This window comes from Pristiophorus japonicus, chromosome 6, assembly GCF_044704955.1.
Source record: "Pristiophorus japonicus isolate sPriJap1 chromosome 6, sPriJap1.hap1, whole genome shotgun sequence".
NCBI classification, from domain to species: Eukaryota; Metazoa; Chordata; class Chondrichthyes; family Pristiophoridae; genus Pristiophorus; species Pristiophorus japonicus.
This window is the reverse complement of record NC_091982.1, coordinates 173,062,000-173,084,949: the sequence shown is the minus strand read 5'-3', so window position 1 is coordinate 173,084,949 and position 22,950 is coordinate 173,062,000. Positions and strand designations below refer to the sequence as shown.

Below are 22,950 nucleotides of genomic sequence, written 5' to 3'. Positions count from 1 at the left end.
TGAGTTGACTCTCTTGTTTGTTCTGCGAGATCCACGCCGGATCGATCATCCTCTGCCATGGAGTGAGTTACAACACTCTTGCACATTCGCTGGAGGTGCCCCATTATTTTGCAACCTTTACACATGTAGTGCTTGAATCGACATTGATGGGCTCGATGATTACCCCCGCAGCGCCAACAGGATTTGCATTCACGTCCGATGGCGGACTCTGAATCATCCTAGGTCTTGCATCTGCAGACGTGTAGGCCCTGCCATATCTGCCTGCTAGTGACGTTATTTTATGCACAGTACTTGCCGGTGAGCTTCGATGCTGGGAAGATATCTGTCTGGTACTATCGCTCGTGGATATGAATGCCTGGGCTATCGTGATAGCCTTGCTCAGGTCAAGGGATTCGGCGGACAGCAGCTTGCGAAGAATGACCTCGTGGCCGATGCCAAGCACAAAAAAGTCCCGCAGTATTTCCCCCAAAAATCCAGCAAATTCGCAAGTTCCCGCAAGGCGTCTCGCCACGTCCTGGCCCTCGGAGCGGTGGTGCGTATAGAAGTGATATGTAGCCATTAAGACTCTCTCCTTCGGCTTGAGGTGGTTCCGAACCAGCATACACAACTCTGTATATGTCTTCTCCGCTGGTTTCTCCGGTGCTAGCAGATTCTTGATGAGGTCGTATATTGTGGACCCACACATGGTGAGGAGAATCACCCTGCGCTTGATCACTTTATTGTCCCCATCCAGCTCGGTGGCCACAAATACTGGTTGGGACGCTCAACGAAGGCTTCCCAATCATCACCCTCTACAAATCTCTCTAAAATACCAACGGCAGCCATGACCACGTGAAAGTTCGTAATCTGTTACTCGTTGCCAATTATTAAGTATGGAAGCACTCCACAAGACTGAGTACTGTGAGCTAAAACTGATGTGACCTTAGTGTCTTTAATACAACTCCAGAATGCCTAAGCAGCATGGCAGACAACCTTTTATACTTCCTTGCACGTGACCCTTGGGCCTCCAACAGTTGCACCCTCTGGTGGCATGTCTTACACAATTACAATGTTTACATACATAACACTTACAATTGGTGCAAAGTACTGGGATATTGTGACATCTCAGCTAGGAGTTAACAAGAGGAGAAAACATGGAAGATGATGGAAAAAATAAAACTGAAGGTAAAGAATTTTATTTGAAGTAAAGGCCCTAAAAACAGGTGTTCCTTATTTTCTAATGCTTTGTTCAATGCCATTTTGGAGCATGTGCAAGTGAAGAAAATTAGAGTTAGGTAGGTGATCCACTTCTCCATGACTAAAATGGTGCATAAAAATGCATACACTTACAGAAATCTGGTGCAATTAACAGTACGCAACTTTTGGCATTATGCCTTCCATCACCGTTTCTGATATGAATAGAGTGGGTAATAGAACAGGTTATTTTCATATCCCAATTTTGATATGTGGGCCAGCAAACGGAACAATAGCATACTGCATTATGGATCTCTAAATTTCTTCAAAGGTCAAACTTCCCAGCTGCCATTTACACGTTCTGTAGCCATGGAGACAGCTATTTTTGAAGCTGTTGGCAGCATCACCACCTAAAATGGAACAGGCTCAACATGCAGTTTACATGGGAAGATGCCATAGACTGGTTCAAATGCCTTGCTTTTCCCCCCCCTTTTTTTTTATAAAGAGTATTTTGAAATCCTCAAACGAGCAAATTATTCCTGTAATTCTCTAATTTAAATTATTTTGTTCTTTGCGCTAATTTATTTCCTCCATCTGCTGCTAATGGTGCAAGATAGAACTTATCACCATTCAGATGCTATTGAATTTAAGTAACTCAAAGAGTTAACAGTATAAAGCAAACAAAACCGTACTGGACTTTAGTATTCAGAGGAGTGACGCAGGTGTACGGAGCAATTACTAAACCTATGAAATGCTAAAACTGAGCAAAGGGCTTCCTGGAGATACCTATCGCAGCCACTATTCACGTTTAACTAAAATGGCTGTTTGTATAACTATCTTGCATATTGAAAGCACACCAGAGTGACTTATTGAGAGTAACCAGAATTTAAAGAATATGTAAGTATTTCCAAAATTATTTAAAATGGCCAAAGTGCATTTTTTCTGAATATTACCAGTCAAGTGTTGTGTGCAGTCAATTGCTAGGAATAATCTGATTTCCTCAATGTTAAGATTGATGAGGCTTTAACTTGCATCTGAATTTATATTTGAACTTGCAGCAGGCCCCCAAACTACTGTATGTCATCTATAGACTGTGACTATGGTTGAAATATTGTATTTGCTTTAGCAGAACTCGCAACTAAAAGCATGTACAGGAAATGGCTGCTTGGCAGAGCTTGAATGTATGACAGAGGCTGAGATTACAAATCGCTACTCTTTTCCTCCCTGTTTTACTACATTAATCGTGCAGAAACATAGAAACAGGAGTAGGCCATTCAGCACCTTGAGCCTGTTCCGCCATTCAATTCGATCACGGCTGCTCTTTATCTTAACTGCATCTACCGCCTTGGTTCTGTAACCTTTAATACCCTTGCCTAACAAGAATCTATCAATCTCAGTTTTGCAATTTCAATTGACCCCCAGCCTCAACAGCTTTTTTTTGGGGGGGGGGGGGGGGGGGGAAGAGTTTCCTTTATCCTTTTACGTTTTCATGAGCGTTTTTTTTTGCTTTAGGTAAAACATTCTTGATTCTGCTTTTGTCTTGCTTTTTCGGCTAGGAATTTTATGTTGTCCTAATTGTGTCATGCATTCACACAACAATTCCTTTCACCCACAGTGTGGAAGAATATGTCTGCACCTCAGTATTGATGGAGGAAGAATGTCCTGTGGGACAATAAAACAAAATATGCAGCTAATGGGAATGACCGTAAATGTCATTGCTTGGAGCTCCTAACTACATCCAATACATATATTTCAGATAATGTAAAAAGTTTGTATAAAGAAAAAATAACTCTGTTTTCAGGTTACCCAAACTCACTGCTCATTGGTGAACAACCATGATTCAAGTCCATCCCAACAATTTATCGCAATTTTGGATGGTCTAATCTGAAATTTAATTTTGTTTTCTTAACTGACAGTTCTAGTATTCATTTCAGGACTTGTCTGTCACAACAGTGATGGCTGTAACTGTACTAACACATAGGCCGAGGTGGCATCCAAAACCCAAATTAGAATAAATCAGAAAATGCTAAATAGCTCTTAATTGACTCAAGTTAGGTTCAGAAACAACTTTGAATCCTGTGGTAGACACACTGCGCTATAAGGATTCTGTGGTTACATAGATTAACATTCAATTTTCTTGAAAAACCGGCATATTCAAAGACATGGAGAATGGTGGGGGCGAAGGTCATTTTCTCCTTCATCGTTTGGGCAATAAACAGCTGGAGCAGATTGTCCATCCATTATAGAACACGCCTGGTTTTAATTTCCTATTGATCATACTCAGAGAAACTCTTCTTTTCCCACCCCTGCGCTATCGCTTCTTGAATCCCCCAGTGATCTCACCTTGGCCTCTCCTCTTCCTCATCTACATGTTGCCTCTTGGCGACACCATCCACATACATAAGGTCAGATTTCATTCATATCCTCCCAGCTCTCCCTCTCTAAAGTCTCTGTACTATCAGACTGCTCGCTCAACATTTAGTTCTGGATGAGTGTACTTTCCTCCAGCTAAGCATTGGGAAGACTAAAGGCATCGAGTTCTACCAGTATCACAAAGTTCATATCCCAGTCACCAGTTTCATTCCCCTTCCCAGCTATTGTCTAAGGATGAATCGGATTGTTCACAGTCTTGGTGTCCTGCTTGATTCTGAGTTGAGCTTCTGACCCCAGATCCTCTTCATGACAAAAACCTTCAGCATCCATCTCTATAACATCAACCACCTCAGTCACTGAAAACCTCATCCATGCCTTTATCACCTCCAGGCTCAATGGTCCTGATTTTAACTCCCCCTGCCTGGGCTGGGAGGCAGTTAAAAGGAAGCCAGTCACTTACCCCCTCTGCTTCCACTGCTTCTTGATGTTAACCTCCTCTTTTGAGCAGGCAAGTGGGACACCCGGAAGAAGGAAGCGGGGTTCTCCTTTAAATATGCGGATTGGACCTGATCTGCAATTTAAGTTGGAGGCCTGAGCGAGGGAGCAGTGACAGAAGGGGGAAGTGGGCCAGAAGAGGCCCAGTGGGTAAGTTTGGCAAATGTAATTTTATGTTTCCTTGCAAGGAAGCCTTGAACCACTCTTGCCCGGGCTACCAACCCACCCCACCCCTTACACCCGCACTTCGGGTTCACGCACAGCATACCCATTCACCTTTAAAATCAGGGCCAATTATTCCAATGATCTCCTGGTCAGCTTCGCATTCTAAAATTACAGCTGATCAAAAACTCTGCTGCCTGTATTCTATCCCCATCAAGTCTTACTATCCCATCACTCCTATCCTCAGTGACCTACATTGGCTCCTGAAATTTAAAATAGTCTCACGCTATCTTTGTAACCTCTTCCAGTCCTCCAAACTCCCCGTGCACCCCGAACTTCCCATTCCTTTGAACTTGGTCTCATGTACTCCTCTTCCGTCATGCTTTCAGCCACCAAAGCCCAATGCATAAGGTTGCTGTTAATTATATGTGCACATATGGAAATGGGAAAATTAGACCCTCAATTTTATTTTGGCGGTTGGTTAAATATAATCAGAATCTTAAATACAAACCCTAATTTTTGTTTAATGTATCAAGATTGAGGGTGAGTGCAGGCATTGTATGTTGCATATTGCTTCCTCGAAAGCATTGAAAATGATGAAAAGTTGAAGGAAATTGGGGTTGGTATGTGGGAAGCAGAAATGTTACTTCATAGGCTATGAGGTAATGAATACCCCACCAGACTGAAATTACAGCATCTCTTCACCCCATCATACAGATCTCTATGGAAATTGGAAATTAACAATTGATAATACTATAAAAATATGTACTTTTAAACTCCCTTTCCTGTACTACCTTTTGAGTCACTCATCAAAAAACACACAATGAGGCATATTAATTTGTAGGATGGTAGCTGCTCACCTTGAACCATGTATTGTAAGAAATGGAGACTCTACTGCATTGGACATATGTAGAATAGCAAGTAAAAATGGCATGGACAATGAGAAGTTTTCTTAAAGGGACAGGCTAGCTTACATAAATCATTTATGACAAAGTTCTGTTATTTCAGAATTTTATCTGTATTGGCCAAAAACAGAGAACCAGATTTCTTATTTGGTTTGGAACTCATTCCCACCCACTGTACCCTCCTTTAGTAACAGTGCTATTAGTTGCCATGGTAATGAAGATGAATTCATGCCTGGTTACTGACAATATTTCAATAGCTGTTTCTGAAATCTCTCTTCATTTCATTTGAAGTGAACTAACTACAGCACAGATGCCCTTGGAGTAAAAGATTCAGGGATACCACTGGATTATAAATATAATATTACATTTCTTTCCATTTGCTAAGTGTACTCAGTATGGATTCAGCAGGAATAACACAGGAAAGAGGAACATCAGCGTGAAGGGATGAGAGCAAGCAGTAAAAGCACTGTGAAACAGATTGGTGCAGTGAAAATGGATGATGCTCACGGGGATAATAGGGAACTTGATCTCACTCAACATGACAATGACGATTCAGAGCGAGAAGGAAAGAAGCACATACCCATCCGCAGGAATTCTTTGTTTTATCGATCTATGAGGAAGAAACGACATACCAAGGGTCAGTCTGAATCAGCACCAAGACAAACAGACAGTAAGTTACTGAGATGTACAATAATAATCAGTGGCATACACAGGGTTACAGAATAGTCACTTCACTGTATAAAAACAATATTTAATGGATTCCATGTCTTCACAACTGGTAACCAAACTGTTTTTTTTATTTTTTTCCCCTCAATTTTCTCCCCTTCTCTCCTGACTTATGTTGGGATGAGGATCCATGTGCACCAGCTTGCCTTCTGCCAGCTTCTCCAATTATTCATTCTTCACATGTGGGCCTAGACAGTGAGTGTCAGCAGGTTACACGAACATTACAAGGCCATGTGGATCTTGAACCTGTTCTCACTGGACACCCACATGGATACAGCTCTCTTTGAGTGGCAATCAGGAGTGGGAACCCTCCCTCGTGTAAGGGCAGTGCGGCCAATTGTAGCACTCAACTACTGACCCAGCTGAGATCACCTAACTCTACACAGACTGAGGATCAAACCTGGGATCTTCTTGGTCGGGGCTACACCGGATAGTGCCTTTGCCAATGGAGCAATTGGGGTGGAGTTTTAACTGAATAATTAAAACACTAATGAGCATTGTGCAGTCAGGCCGCTCATTATGAAACAAATAGGACTGCACTGTTAGCCATCAGACCATTTCTTACTTTTCATATTGTTAAAGAGGCAGTCTTTTGGTGATTGGTGAGGGATAATAACAGAACAACCACCATTTTTGTTGTTGTGGTGAAGTCGCATGTAAGTGACATGATAACATTCTTCCGATGCATGTATGCTCTGTAAAGGGATTATGCATTGCTTTGCAACATTTGGTAGAGATGGAAAAAAGGTTTTGCACACATTTTTTTCATAATCACTGTGCACCTTTAGAACTTGCCTCTGGAATAATCAATTATCTAAAGCGCTCTTGCTCACAGTGAAATACTAAGTGCATCGAGCCATCAATCAGTTTGTCCAGGAAACACCGCCAAAGCTTTTCATTCAGAATGCAGAACTCAGACCCACCCTGCTACCCAGGTAAGACGATAGATTTAACAGAGTTTCTGTTTGCTCATATTGGCAGTGTTACGTATAAAAATGCTTCCTTGTTTTCATGCTTGGGGTATTTAAAACAATTCAGCTGTTAAGCTTGATTTTTTTTTCCAGTCATTCCCAAATTGGGAGTCCGATATCTGATATGAAAAATTTCACAATACGGCAAAAATAATTTTTCAAAAGCTGCAGTATAAATATAGTTTATCAGTGCATTTAAGATAATATACAGAATAATAATAGATCGGAGGGAGTTATACAGATGTGGCCATGGAAATAGCAATCACATTTCATGGGCATCAGTGACTCTCCAGCACTGCCTCACTCAAGTGGCCATTCTTCATTTGCGAGTGTGTCGACAGGCAATTCAACCACATGATGCATTACAACCATGTGAACCCTATCCACACACATGCACTTTAAAAAAAAAAAGGGGCACTGGATAGTATCATGAGCATGAACTGTAGCTGGTTTCATTTTGCTTGTCTAGTTTGGGTCAGCTCAGCTCACAGAGCAGAGATCAGCTAACTCAACAGAGACCAATCCTGGGATTTCCCTGGTCTGTAACAGAGTCGCAGTACATGGTGCATTTACCTACTGAGAGCTAACTCATTCATTTAGTCATTACAGTAAATGTGATTTGTCTCATTTAGAAAATAGTTGTCATGGTCAAATGCAGTGTGCTTTACAGGATTGGACAGACAGCTTCCACAAGGTTTATAGATCACTCTTAAAACAATGTAAACCTATTTTATTTTACAGTTTAAAACATGCACAAAATCACTGAATCCCAAGATTGGATTATTGCTGCTAACTCTGCCAAGGCTCTCTTTTGTTCAACTAGCAAATCTCCCATGGCATTGCACATGGTTCATCAGAGTGCAGTAGGGTTAATGTTAGTGGGAAAGTGATTGTTGAAAAGATGTACTGCATATGTCAACCTGTTTAAATGTAATAATTATACACATTGATTAAATAATAAAACTCAATTAGAGATTTTAAATAGGGATAACTCATTTATATAAATGATAAAAGTAATACTGAAGATGGGTAAATTCAAAATGGTGAGATACGAAGGGGTTTACGTGAGTAAAAAAGCTGAATAATGGGGAACGAGGCCCGCAGGAAACAACAGACATCTGGAGAATACAGAAACAAAATATTTCAGTAATAAGTTTTGCGATTCTTGATCATGAATTCAAGATTCACTTAATCTGTTCTTTTATCTGTACACTTTTTGTTGGCTATGGAGCTAATCAGGGGCCTCAGTTTTGAGGGTTGTGAGATTTCAATAAATTGGAATACATTTTGAGAATAGTGATAATGTTTGATTATGATTAAGAAGGCTAACTTTGAAGGTATGAGGCGTGAATTGGCTGGAATGGATTAACGAATGATACTTAAGGGGTTGACTGTGGATGGACAATGGCAGACATTTAGAGACCGCATGGATGAACTACAACAATTGTACATTCCTGTCTGGCATAAAAATAAAAAAGGGAAGGTGGCTCAACCGTGGCTATCAAGGGAAATCAGGGATAGTATTAAAGCCAAGGAAGTGGCATACAAATTGGCCAGAAATAGCAGTGAACCTGGGGATTGGGAGAAATTTAGAACTCAGCAGAGGAGGACAAAGGGTTTGATTAGGGCAGGGAAAATGGAGTATGAGAAGAAGCTTGCAGGGAACATTAAGACGGATTGCAAAAGTTTCTATAGATATGTAAAGAGAAAAAGGTTAGTAAAGACAAACGTAGGTCCCCTGCAGTCAGAATCAGGGGAAGTCATAACGGGGAACAAAGAAATGGCGGACCAATTGAACAAGTACTTTGGTTCGGTATTCACGAAGGAGGACACGAACAACCTTCCGGTTATAAAAGGGGTCGGGGGGTCTAGTAAGGAGGAGGAACTGAGGGAAATCCTTATTAGCCGGGAAATTGTGTTGGGGAAATTGATGGGATTGAAGGCCGATAAATCCCCAGGGCCTGATGGACTGCATCCCAGAGTACTTAAGGAGGTGGCCTTGAAAATAGTGGATGCGTTGACAGTCATTTTCCAACATTCCATTGACTCTGGATCAGTTCCTATAGAGTGGAGGGTAGCCAATGTAACTCCACTTTTTAAAAAAGGAGGGAGAGAGAAAACCGGGAATTATAGACCGGTCAGCCTGACATCGGTAGTGGGTAAAATGATGGAATCAATTATTAAGGATGTCATAGCAGTGCATTTGGAAAGAGGTGACATGATAGGTCCAAGTCAGCATGGATTTGTGAAAGGGAAATCATGCTTGCCAAATCTTCTGGAATTTTTTGAGTATGTTTCCAGTAGAGTGGACAATGGAGAACCAGTTGATGTGGTATATTTGGACTTTCAGAAGGCGTTCGACAAGGTCCCACACAAGAGATTGATGTGCAAAGTTAGAGCACATGGGATTGGGAGTAGTGTACTGACATGGATTGAGAACTGGTTGTCAGACAGGAAGCAAAGAGTAGGAGTAAATGGGTACTTTTCAGAATGGCAGCCAGTGACTAGTGGGGTACCACAAGGTTCTGTGCTGGGGCCCCAGCTGTTTACACTGTACATTAATGATTTAGATGAGGGGATTAAATGTAGTATCTCCAAATTTGCAGATGACACTAAGTTGGGTGGCAGTGTGAGCTGCGAGGAGGATGCTGTGAGGCTGCAGAGTGACTTGGATAGGTTAGGTGAGTGGGCAAATGCATGGCAGATGAAGTATAATGTGGATAAATGTGAGGTTATCCACTTTGGTGGTAAAAACAGAGAGACAGACTATTATCTGAATGGTGACAGATTAGGAAAAGGGGAGGTGCAAAGAGACCTGGGTGTCATGGTACATCAGTCATTGAAGGTTGGCATGCAGGTGCAGCAGGCGGTTAAGAAAGCAAATGGCATGTTGGCCTTCATAGCAAGGGGATTTGAGTACAGGGGCAGGGAGGTGTTGCTGCAGTTGTACAGGGCATTGGTGAGGCCACACCTGGAGTATTGTGTACAGTTTTGGTCTCCTAACCTGAGGAAGGACATTCGTGCTATTGAGGGAGTGCAGCGAAGGTTCACCAGACTGATTCCCGGGATGGCGGGACTGACCTATCAAGAAAGACTGGATCAACTGGGCTTGTATTCACTGGAGTTCAGAAGAATGAGAGGGGACTCATAGAAACATTTAAAATTCTGACGGGGTTAGAAGGTTAGATGCAGGAAGAATGTTCCCAATGTTGGGGAAGTCCAGAACCAGAGGTCACAGTCTAAGGATAAGGGGTAAGCCATTTAGGACCGAGATGCGGAGGAACTTCTTCACCCAGAGAGTGGTGAACCTGTGGAATTCTCTACCACAGAAAGTTGTTGAGGCCAATTCACTAAATATATTCAAAAAGGAGTTAGATGAGGTCCTTACTACTAGGGGGATCAAGGGGTATGGCGAGAAAGCAGGAATGGGGTACTGAAGTTGAATGTTCAGCCATGAACTCATTGAATGGCGGTGCAGGCTAGAAGGGCCGAATGGCCTACTCCTGCACCTATTTTCTATGTTTCTATGTTTCTAAGAATGACTAAGAAAGATGACTGTGGAGAGTGACAAAAGTGTGACAGTTAGTCAGTTATTTCCATTAATCTAATAATTAAAAAAAGGAAATGAAGAGAGACTTGTCAGACAAAAATTCTAAAGTGCGAAGTCCAAGCACCGGTTATGTGTTACTAATTTATCAGTAACTTCTCTACTATTAAGTGCAATATCCTGGTGAGCATTTAGAAGAGCAAGCCCAACTAATTGGTTTTCACTGGTCGAATTGCAGAACCAACTAACTCAGGTGGAACTCCCATTGTTTCTGTGTTCTCTCTGTGATCTAAAGCATGTTCTTTCAAAAGAAGGCGTGGCCCTATAAAAAAAATTCCGTGGACGTTTGAACATCCTGACACCACCACCCCACCTACACCATTGGAGGATTTGAACATCTTTGTTAGGTTATTGCCACTCAAAATATCTAAAGATTTATTTAACATAGAAATATAGACAATAGGTGCAGGAGTAGGCCATTCGGCCCTTTGAGCCTGCACTGCCATTTAATAAGCTCATGGCTGATCATTCCCTCAGTACCCCTTTCCTGCTTCCTCTCCATACCCCTTGATCCCCTTAGCCGTAAGGACCATATCTAACTCCCTTTTGAATATATCCAATGAACTGGCATCAACAACTCTCTGCGGCAGGGAATTCCATAGGTTAACAACTCTCTGAGTGAAGAAGTTTCTCCTCATCTCAGTCCTAAATGGCCTACCCCTTATCCTAAGACTATGTCCCCTGGTTCTGGACTTCCTTAACATTGGGAACATTCTTCCCGCATCGAACCTGTCCAGTCCCATCAGAATCTTATACGTTTCTATGAGATCTCCTCTCATTCTTCTAAACTTCAGTGAATAAAGACCCAGTTGATCCAGTCTCTCCTCATATGACAGTCCAGCCATCCCTGGAATCAGTCTGGTGAACCTTCGCTGCACTCCCTCAATAGCAAGAACGTCCTTTCTCAGATTAGGAGACCAAAACTGAACACAATATTCCAGGTGAGGCCTCACTATGGCCCTGTACAACTGCAGTAAGACCTCCCTGCTCCTGTATTCAAATCCCCTAGCTATGAAGGCCAACATACCATTTGCTGCCTTCACTGCCTGCTGTACCTGCATGCCCACTTTCAGTGACTGATGAACCATGTCACCCAGGTCTCGTTGCACCTTCCATTTTCCTAACCTGCCGCCATTCAGATAATATTCTGCCTTCGTGTTTTTGCCCCCAAAGTGGATAACCTCACATTTATCCACATTATACTGCATCTGCCATGTATTTGCCCACTCGCCTAACCTGTCCAAGTCACCCTGCAGCCTCTTAGTATCCTGCTCACACCATCACCCAGTTTAGTGTCATCAGAAAACTTGGAGATATTACACTCAATTCCTTCATCTAAATCATTAATGTATATTGTAAAGAGCTGCGGTCCCAGCACTGAGCCCTGCGGCACTCCACTAGTCACTGCCTGCCATTCTGAAAAGGACCCGTTTATCCCGACTCTCTGCTTCCTATCTGCCAACCAGTTCTCTATCCACGTTAACACATTACCCCCAATACCATGTGCTTTGATTTTGCACACCAATCTCTTGTGTGGGACCTTGTTAAAAGCCTTTTGAAAGTCCAAATACACCACATCCACTCGTTCTCCCTTGTCCACTCTACTAGTTACATCCTCAAAAAATTCCAGAAGATTTGTCAAGCATGATTTCCCTTTCATAAATCCATGCTGACTTGGACTGATCCTGTCACTGCTTTCCAAATGCGCTGCTATTTCATCCTTAATGATTGATTCCAACATTTTCCCCACTACTGATGTCAGGCTTAACCGGTCTATAATTACCCGTTTTCTCTCTCCTTTTTTAAAAAGTGATGTTACATCAGCAACCCTCCAGTCCATAAGAACTGATCCCGAGTCGATAGACTGTTGGAAAATTATCACCAATGCATCACCTATTCCTAGGGCCACTTCCTGTAGACTATCAGGCTCTGGGGATTTATCGGCCTTCAATCCCGTCAATTTCCCTCACACAATTTCCCACCTAATAAGGATATCCTTCAGTTCCTCCTTCTAACTGGACCCTCAGTCCCCTAGTACATCCGGAAGGTTATTTGTGTCTTCCTTTGTGAAGACAGAACCGAAATACTTGTTCAATTGGTCTGCCATTTCTAGGTTGCACTGCAGGAATATATTGAAGAAAGGATGTTGAGAACTTTTATTAAAGCAGTTTTCAACACCTTATTTTTCAAATAGCATCGATTTTAGGTGAAAGGATTGGTGTATAGCATACTCTCCCTCAATAAGCCTGGTGTGTAGAATTGGAGCAATACATGTTAGTTTTAGTTGTGTTCAGTGACTGATGATAAATTGGAAGAGATGTTTCAATCTTTTATATTTCTACAGGGAAAAATAGCATAGTTACATGACTCACCAGAAATAAAATTAAATTTGAGTCTGATTGGTTATCGCTGCAGAAAGCTGGAGGTGGACTTAAGTTGTGAGGAATGTGACAATAATAGGAATGCAGCCCCTGCAAATGAATAATCTTTACATCATTAGTATGGAGATATGAAAATTGGAAAGGTATTTCTACAGCAGCCATTTGGAAAAGGGGATATATATTTCAAAAATAGGTATTCTCTCACAGCAGTAAAAGACGAGTTCAGTGAGATTCCATCTGAAGAATGTATTTTCTTTCCCCTCCTCTCTTTTCTCACCACTTATTTTCCCTCCCACCTTACCTTAATGCACTGGTTCGTTGCTGGGATACAATTCTGCGTATGACAGTCACCATTCAGTCTTTTGCTCAAGTGCCCATATGTAAGCCTTGACAGCGAGTGTCAGGAGGCTATTTGACCAGGGGTATGCAATGTAGTTAGACCCAGTCCTGTCCTTACCTGATATTCACACATGGACAAGAGTGGTAAGTATTGGGATGTTTGTACCTTTCTGTAAATAACAGAGAACCTATATTTACTATATTATTCCTAACAAAGATAATCTTTTTCAGATACCATCATAGATAAGTGGAGAACAGGCATTTGTTTATGGGAGTGTGATGCCTATATGACAGCATATAGATTAATGACAGATTTATACAATATCAGAACCTTTTAATTATCTATGGGTACAAATTGAATTGTGAGTCAGAAATTTAATTGTAGAAGTTAAGTTTTAAAATGCTGAGGTCAGGAATTTGCTGTATGCAAAAAAAAAAAAATCAATATTATCTTTAGCTCCAATTAGTGAAAGATCAATCTATTCAAACAACAATTAAATGAAAAATTAAACTTAGGCAGATTGAAAGACTCAGAACTGCAGCTACATGCAGAATATGGAAATATGAGGTAAATTAATCCATTCAAATGCCTCAGGAACATGAGAATTTAAAAAAAAAGATGGATATGAGAACTAAACAGGCTGGAAAAGTATTTGACTGTTGTAAGAGATCAGAAATGGAAAAACAATAGCATTTTTTGTACCGACACTGACATATAATTTTGAGAACAAAAAGCAAGATACGAACAGCTGAGTGCTTCCAGCATTTTCGAATACTGAGACCAGAGCTTTGGAAGGGCCTAGAAAAAAAATAGAGAGCAGCAGAAATGAGGGATACTAAAAACCACCCTAGAGAGATGAAATCAATATGTTAAGAGCATGAGGACAAACTGTTATGGAATTGTGAGTATGGAGGGGAGGTCAGAGCAAGTTTCAATAGAATGGAAATGCATGCATGATATTGAACAGCAGAATGGGAGGCAGAATGAGGAAATGACAGAACTGGTATAAGAATAGAATTATTTATGGACATAGTTAATTAGGAGCTTCTGCAGAATTTACTGAGCTTCTGAAATGGGATTATACTGTGTGTCACAAGAAGCCTGAGAGATAATGATTTAAATATTCATTTTAGAATGTAAAAGTTAAAGCATTGGATGCAATACAAATTAAGATCTGATTCTTTGTTTAACATTTTATTGCATTTTGGTGGCTTTGGAATATTATATTTACAATCTGAGCTACCTTAAAGAAGACCTTCATAAATAATTTAACATTCCTGCATTATTATTAGATGGATGATAATATAATCACATGACTATTTATATAGTGTACAGCATGCGAAGCTTGCACCAGTACATGTATTGTACAGGATCATATTGGAGCAGTCCCACAATTGTTGAGAATACTGAACATGATTTGTATGGTAAACATTGCTCCTGACTAACCCTGTTCTCAAATATCAGATTATCTTCTATTGTAAGTATAAAAACTTACCCAATTTACAGTATGTGTGTGCAGGAGTGGATATTAATATATCTATGAGCTTGTCAGCAGCGACAGTTACAGAATGAACATCTTGAACAATGCTGAAGGGTTAGAGTTAATTCCGAATTTGGGGTTCGAGTGCAGCTTTCGTGAGTTTGAATTTTGAGGTCACTAAACTGAAGGTTAAAGTTTCATTAGCTGGCATAAAACTGGTTTTATTTCTCCATGTGTCAGTGCATAGAATGGTGCGACCAATGATCAGCAAAAGAATCACATTTAGTTGTAGGTATGTTATTGAGATTGAAATCAGAAAAGGGAAATTGATAGCGCACTCAGTGTTACAACAATTTCAAGCTACCTTTTAAACTAATTTGATAGACTCAACATTTTAATTTAACAAATCCCTTGTTTTTAATATCCATTGGAAGTACATATTAGTCCATTGCTTATTTTCTGGTGAATCTAGCCAATGTAAATTCTTGAAACAGTCCAAATCTATCTCTTGTAAACATGAAATAATACTTTTCAACCAAACAGTTTTTTTTGTCACTCCGTGTGGATGCCCTGATTGAAACTGCATTTATACTATTCAAGAAAATTGGTTATATGTTTAAGTCCTGTAATGTTGTATGGCAACCTGTATAATAAATTATATATTTGAAACTTTTTCTGCGTTTTATTGGTTAGATAGCTACAAGTCCTTGAGGAATGATGGTTTGCAGGAAAGACCAATTGATCTAGGACGTGCTCCCAAGGCTTCCGATTCATTGCCTTGCTGGAAAATCCCCACTGCCACACCACAGCACACGCAGAGATCTCCACTACTGAGCAACAACCTTAGGTAAGAACAGAGGTGAACAGCTGTTTGAACTGTGCATGGTGAAAGTACAGACGATATAGCACAAAATATAAATCATTGGACAATATAAAGCAGTATCTGAAATGTGTGTGCTGTAGTTTTGACATGGTTTATCAAAATATTTCGATTGATTCTGGTTTTCCAACAAGTCTTCCAACATAAGAGTCCCAATTTTAACTTGGGTTGGGTATTGGACAGGAAGTGGCATACGGTCCTGACCTCGGTAGTGCGAGACTCGGGCCTCATCTGTATGCCTCCAGTCAATTGCCTACCTAACACTGTCTGGAAGCAGCATTTGGCTAGTGGGCGGAAGCAGAAAATCAGGAGGCCACTGTCAGGGAACCAAAGGAACGGTTCCCGTGCACTCAGGTAAGTTAGGAGGAGGCGGCTTTGGGAGGGTCTCGCGGTTGTGGGGTCTGGAGGAGCAGTGAATGACTGACAAATTTCAGGATTTCCGTGTTTATCTAAGCATGTGCTAAATCCTGAAGTTACGGTCAGTGTTAGAGGATTAATGACGGCGAACGCTGACAGTTCATCATCATTATCCACTGCAAAATCCGGGCCATTGAGACAAAGCAAAATACTGTGGGTGTTGGAAATCTGAAAAAAAGCAGAAAATGCTGCAAACACTCAGCAGGTCAGGCGGCATCTGTGGAGAGGGCAATATGAGTTAACGGCCATGATTTTACAAGCCTAGGCAGGTTCATGATGGGCGACGTCAGTGGTGAATCCTAAGCCCGCTGCTGTCTCCATCTTGACCTCTGATTGGGCTTTTTGAGCATGTTTCCCGGCCAATTAGAGGAAGCGGGTCTGGTGATGTAATTTGATGACGCATCATCAGCCGGTTTCCTTAAAGGGACTATGGCCAATTTTCTTTTGACATTTGTGCTGTCAGTGTTCTACTGACAAGCACAGCACAGAGGTGCAGGGCTGCATTTGTGCTTATGGAGGGAGTCACAGCAGACAGGGGTCCTCTTCCCTTCCCATGGGCTGTAGAGACCTCCCTAGGAGATCAACACAGCCTGGTTCCACATTACAGAGGAAGTCACAAGCAGGGATGTAATCTGCAGGACCTGGGTGCAGTGCCGTAAATGTTTCAATGATCTCAGTAGATCACAAAACGTTAGTACAAAGTCACACTCAACCTCATCTTGCTGTGACTCTCATCACATCCCCATCACTCTGCCTTCCCTACCCTACTCCTGCACATCCTTACTCACACCTTGCACCTCTACCCATCCCTCTCTATCTACACTTTCCCACCCAACCCGTCACTGACCGCACCTGCTGATCCCCCGCAAAATCCAGCCCAGCGTTTCAGGTCGATAACCTATCATTGTTGATTTTACATCTCGTTGACCTTGCATCGCTAACTGTTGCCAGTTTTGATGAAAGGTCATCGACCTGAAACTTTAACTCTCTTTCTCTCTGCACAGGTGCTGCCTGACCTGTTGAGTATTTCCAGTATTTTCTGTTTTTAGAATAAAACACTGCGATTTCAGCAACAATTGCCATTCCAGATAAAGTTCAATTTCTCTATCAGCTCCAAACTGGAGGCAGATTCTTTCTTCGGAATATTGTTGCCAGTTTGAAGCTTGCTCAGGCCAGTTAAAACCTGCTTGTTGGATTACTGAGTCCGCTGGCACTGAATTCCACTTAAATACTCCTGCTGTTCTTTATCCTACTTTGATCAGAAGTAATGTAACAGAATGTAACAAAAACAGACTTTATGCTTCTTAGCTTCCTGCTCTGGGCTACAGGTTTACATGTTGCAGTCGTTTGTTTCAATCTTGACTGACGATCCAAGTGTTTATTTTACTCCCTGAGGAAATGGAAAGGTTCCTTCCTCATTCAGGAATACAGCAGTAAGCATGCCAACCAAACTGATTAACCACTTCTCCAAACAGTATATCCTCAGCATATACTTCATGCTGGACTCGCATGAATAGAATTACCATCATAATAATAGGTGCGGTTGTTTTATTAGGTCGCCGGGAGAGGAAGTCATAAATTGTTTAATGTCCCCAGTAGTTTTAGACAATGGTAAGGATTGTTGGCTCATTAACACACCCTTGTCTCAGTGTTGCAGCTTGTGGTCTTCTTTTAAAACCTGTGCAAATTAACTTTGTTTTAAAACACACTTAAATATAACTCATTCCAAAATCCTCTCTATGAAAGAAAAAAAATCAACAATCCCAAAATAAGACACATCGGTTAATGATAGTGCTGTTTACTTTCCTTTATCCAACTACCTAACCGTGCTGCCTCATTGCTTTTTATACATTGTGCCTTCATTTTACCAACAAGCACCAGGTCTGCAGGATCATGAGCCCAGACCGACCTATGGCACTTGAAGTGACCACAGCCCTGAAATGTCATGCTGCAAGGTCCTTTCACACTGTCATAGAGATTAAAGCAGATGCTCATATAGAGCATGAACACCGGCAAAGAGCATCTGGGCCGAATGGCCTGTTTCTGTGCTGTAAATTCTGTGTGATTCTATGTAACAGGAGTGCACTGATGCTCGGCTATGACTTGCATCCCCTTGTCTGTACTTTAGCACCAAACTGCAATAGCAGAAATCCAAGTGGCAAGGCATGCTTGATATAGATAGTTTTCCCGGGATGTGAAGCATCATTGATTGTATATTTGAGCCCTTCTGTACAAAGGTACGAAAATATATTACTCAGTCAATGTAGAGAGATTGTTTGGTATCGGGTCGGAACTCGTGGGACTCGCCGGAGATTGTCGGAGGTCACCGGAGATCGCCCAGATACCGCAGGAGGCCCAGTCACCATCGCCGATGGGTGATGTGGTGGGAAGCCTGAGGTAGTCCCGAATGGCCCGAATTAGTGGGACTCGCAGGGATGGGACTAGGGTAAGGGTTTGGGTTTACGTGCTTAGGACCCCCTATTAGGGTCTATTTGGCTAGGGGAGGTTTAGACAGCGGGGGGGGGGGGGGGGGGGTGGGGGTGGAAAGTTGCCGATAGCTGGTGAGAGTTGTTTGCAGTGGGGGAGCTCCCGAGGGAACTACCACCCCGGCGGCCATCTTGCAGCAAACTTCGGCCGCCTGAGGAAAAGAGTGTTTGAAGACCAGGCCCTCAAAACTGCCACTAAGCTCAGGATCTACAGGGCTATAGTAATACCCACCCTTCTGTATGACTCAGAGACATGGACCATATACAGTAGACACCTCAAGTCGCTGGAGAAATATCACCAACGATGTCTTGGCAAGATTCTACAACTCCCCTAGGAGGGCAGGCGCACCAACATCAGTGTCCTCGTCCAGGCTAACATCTCCAGCACTGAAGCACTGACCACACTCGATCAGCTCCGCTGGGCAGGCCACATAGTTCGCATGTCAGACACGAGACTCCCAATGTAAGTGTTCTACGCGGAGCAAATGAGCCAGAAGTGGGCAGCGGAAACGTTACAAGGACACCCTCAAAGCCTCCCTGATAAAGTGTGACATTCCCACTGACACTGGGAGTCCCTGGCCCAAGACCGCCCTAAGTGGAGAAAGTGCATCCGGGAGGGCGCTGAGCATCTCGAGTCTCAACACCGAGAGCGTGCAGAAATCAAGCGCAGGCAGCGGAAAGAGCATGCGGCAAACCAGTCCCACCCCTTCCCTCAACAACTATCTGTCCCACCTGTGACAAAGTCTGTGGCTATCGTATTGGACTGTTCAGCCACCAAAGAACTCACTTCAGGAGTGGAAGCAAGTCTTCCTCGATTCTAAGGATTGATGATGATGATGATGAATGTCAGGTCTCCTGTGACAGTTCAACATTCAAGATCTGCTCCAATGAGATGGCAACACTGATGGCTGAGAGTGTATCTGTAGACACTGCAGCCTGATAGCTGCTGGATGAAACAGGCCTACTGTCAATGTGCACAACCAATCCAGAACAGCATGAATCCGTCCCAACACTGGCCTGGGATGTTTTTGTTCTTCCTTGCAAGGATTGCAAGCTGTGTAATCCAGACAGTCACTCAGAACTGTGCAGCTTAGGAGTACTAATGATGACATCCGAGGAACTGGTCTATAAATAGATGACAGGCTCAGACAGTACTTGCACTTACATCAGCAGGGACCTACCTCTATGGCTGCTCGAGCTTCTGTGTTCCCTGCCTGAGATGCTCCACTAAAGAGTCAAAAATGACCAGCTTCTTGCATTCTGATGAATTGTAGGTGCAATCAGTATGCATCATGGAAAACCCTTTGTTATTGTTTTTGGAGCTTCATTGAGTGTTTCTCTATTGCTCAATGCCAAAGATCACTCCTGTAAGCAAGACCTGACTCCCTATGAACTGGAATGTGACTTTATACACAAACCCTGATTTTAAAGGGCCTGGGGTGGATATGGTGCGCCTGAGCCCCAAAGCGAGCGATGCACCTGGGGAGATCAGGAACGTAGAGCCCTGGATAATAATGCTTGGTCTGCCTTTGAAAACATTTCCTGGAGTCCCGCCCGAACCCGGACAGATCTATTTCCTGTCCGGCAGGCTAGAGCGGGGATTGAGGCGGGAACCAGCCGCCATCGGGGTCCTAAAACAATGGGTCCCGGCATACAGTAAGTGTTGGGGTGGGTGGCGGTTTGCAAACAGTTGGGCCTCCAGGGCAAAAAATGCCTGAAGGTTTCCTTCTGTTCCTCCGAACAATCGGGAATTGTACTTAACTTGTCCTCTTCTGGCCACTCTGCCGCGTCCCGCCAGGTTTGTCTTGTGCCCTTGAGTCTTCATAAAAATCACGTCGCAGCACCGATGATGTCATTGGGCCATGACATTTACATGTAAACTAGGTTCCCGTCTGCCTCCAGCGGGAGCTGCGGCCCACTTCAATGTCGGTGAAGGTAAGATGTCGTCAGATGGGAACGGTGCAGTAAGTGGACTCAAGCTGATCAATACCCCTGGCTGGGCATCGGGGGATAAAATTGACTCCATTATGTCTGATAATGTTGTATTGTGCAGGTGTTGATCAGAATCTGTGATTAACTCACTCAATTGACACAAGGACAATGTTCTCCTGATCTTTGGATAACAGAAGAATAAAAACGCTATCGAATCATGACTTAGATTAGAGATTTGTGATTTTTTGCCACTAACCTGAGCACTGTGAGCCATATTTAGATTGCGCCAGTGGCTGATTATACCGGCAACAAATCCAGAGGTGGCAAAATGAGCCCCTCCTTGACGTTCAATACAATGACCAATTAAAAAAAATATATTATTAGTTCAGAATTTTAGCTAGGAAACTGCTTATTGTAACTATTAAAAATGGTATGTACATTTAAAGTGGCCTATTATGCTTTCTTGTTTAAAAAGTGCAGTTGTGTTTTGAATGTTGATGGTGTAAAGAACACGGTGTCTTTTTGACCCAGGTCATCGGTATCAAAGAACCCTGGACCTAAGCATTGGAGTAGTGGCGATGCGATAATGCTGCCCAATTACCATGGGTCTTTGACAGTTTTGGAGCTGCATGAGGTGCAAAAGGAAAATCACTTACAAAGACATTATGACAGCCAAAGTTGTCAGTTGGCATCAAATCCTGAAAATCTTCTGAAGAAAGCAACCGGTTCCATTCCAGCTCAGAGTAATATCACTAGTACAGAGACTCTGGCCAATGATCTTGGATCCTGTACTCTTGCAGAAGAAGCTCAACAGACAAGTCAGCCCCTTGAAAATACAGGTTTCAAGGTAACTTCATTGGTGAATGTTCAAGAGAAGGACAACTCAAACAGGTAAGATATATCTGAGAAACAAAATAAGTATAGAAGTATAGAACAGATGGACTAGAATAAAAAAGTACTGTGTTTTTCAGGACCTGGATTCAAATCAAGTCAGACATTGTAAGCTTTGAGTCCTAAATGAAATTTATTGAGGCAGGTTCAACTCAATTTCTATTGGACATGAAACCCTAGTATGGAACTGCCAATAATTGTCAAAGCTTCCCTATTCTAACCATTTTGTTCTGAAAATGGCAATTTCGTTTGGAAAGGCCATCAGGATGACTGGTGAAGTAACCAGAAATCCCACATTGAAGTGTAGAGGAATTTAATTCTACATCTGATCCATGGTGTATCTGAACTGGTAGCACTTGATGCTCAAAATGGGCAATTTTTAGAAACGCATGTTACTGGTGAACTTTTAAATAAAAATAAATGAAACAGTGCATTAGAACATTATCCTTTCACCCGACAATTGATTTTAAAGCTAAAGGATGATTTCCTGATTGGGCGCTTCCAGTGGGAATTGGCACTTGCGGGATGTGCTGGAGCAGACTTCAATAATTTAAATGGACAGAAAATCAGGGACTGCAGGCTCGTGATCTCCTGACCAGCACCCAGTGAATGCCACACCCTGTGTCAGCTGTGACTCAGTGGGTAGCACTCTCGCTTCTGAGTCAGAAGGTTGTAGGTTGAAGTCCCACTCCAGGGACTTGAGCACAAAAAAATCTAGGCTGACACTCCAGTGCAGTGCTGTGGGAGCACTGCACTGTTGGAGGTGCCGTCTTTCGGATGAGACGTTAAACCGAGGCCGCATCTGCTCTCTCAGGTGTATGTAAAAGATCGCATGGCACTATTTCAAAAGAACAAGGCAGTCATCCCTGGGATCCTGGTCAATATATATCCCTCAATCAACATAAAAAAAACAGATTATCTGGTCATTATCATATTGCTGTTTGTGGGAGCTTGCTGTGTGCAAATTGGCTGCTGCGTTTCCCACATTATAACAGTGACTACACTCCAAAAGTATTTCATTGGCTGTAAAGTGCTTTGAGACATCCGGTGGTTGTGAAAGGTGCTACATAAATGCTAGTCTTTCTTTCTTTCTTTCTGTCAGTGCCCAATCGGAAATCAACCCTCTCGACCTCATTGTCTGATGGCACTGACTTACAAAAGTGAAACGAGTTTGGATAGTCTCCATCCTGTGCCCAGTAAGCATAGGTCCCTAATATAATACTGGACATAACTCAACGAAATAATGATACCAAATTGGAACACTCATTAAGATAGGCCATAAGGAAAGTTAGTTTAGGAAACTGAAAAATCCATCTCGGTACATTAGGGGGATCCCTTAAGAGGCCAAGGTTAAAGAATATTGAAAGGAAGATTAGAGGGAGGTTTGCTCTGCATTTTGGCCCATACTGAATCTGATTCAAGGGGAGCTTCATGTTGATATTGGATAGAAAAGTGTTCAATTTACCAGAATTGGCATTTCTCAACTTAATGGGTCAGATTTTGCTGTCAAAATAATGGCGCGAAAATACAGTATGATATTCAATGCTTGTCAATGGTGAGGCAGACAGCGAAATGTCATTTTTGCAAAGCTAACGGTGGAATGACGCAACTCAGACAGCGACTTTTGGATATCTGCTTTTAACCTCACATCTGCCCCTCGCCACTATTTATGCGTAAATGGTACAGCAACTTCAGGCGAGGGGCAGATGTGAGGTTAAAAGCAGATATCCA

General features: G+C 42.4%; 1 protein-coding gene across 1 annotated transcript in view; it reads left to right on the top strand.

Annotated features, from left to right (window-relative positions):
* The first annotated feature begins 2,023 nt into the window (after nucleotides 1-2,023).
* The window catches only part of ngef (neuronal guanine nucleotide exchange factor), a 55,314-nt gene continuing 34,387 nt past the window's right edge, over nucleotides 2,024-22,950 (top strand). The window contains exons 1-4 of the mRNA XM_070882256.1: nucleotides 2,024-2,070; nucleotides 5,494-5,778; nucleotides 15,307-15,460; nucleotides 20,860-21,219. Coding sequence (XP_070738357.1) covers nucleotides 5,553-5,778; nucleotides 15,307-15,460; nucleotides 20,860-21,219 — 740 coding nt within the window. The 5' untranslated portion in view covers nucleotides 2,024-2,070; nucleotides 5,494-5,552. The remainder of the gene's footprint in view (nucleotides 2,071-5,493; nucleotides 5,779-15,306; nucleotides 15,461-20,859; nucleotides 21,220-22,950) is intronic.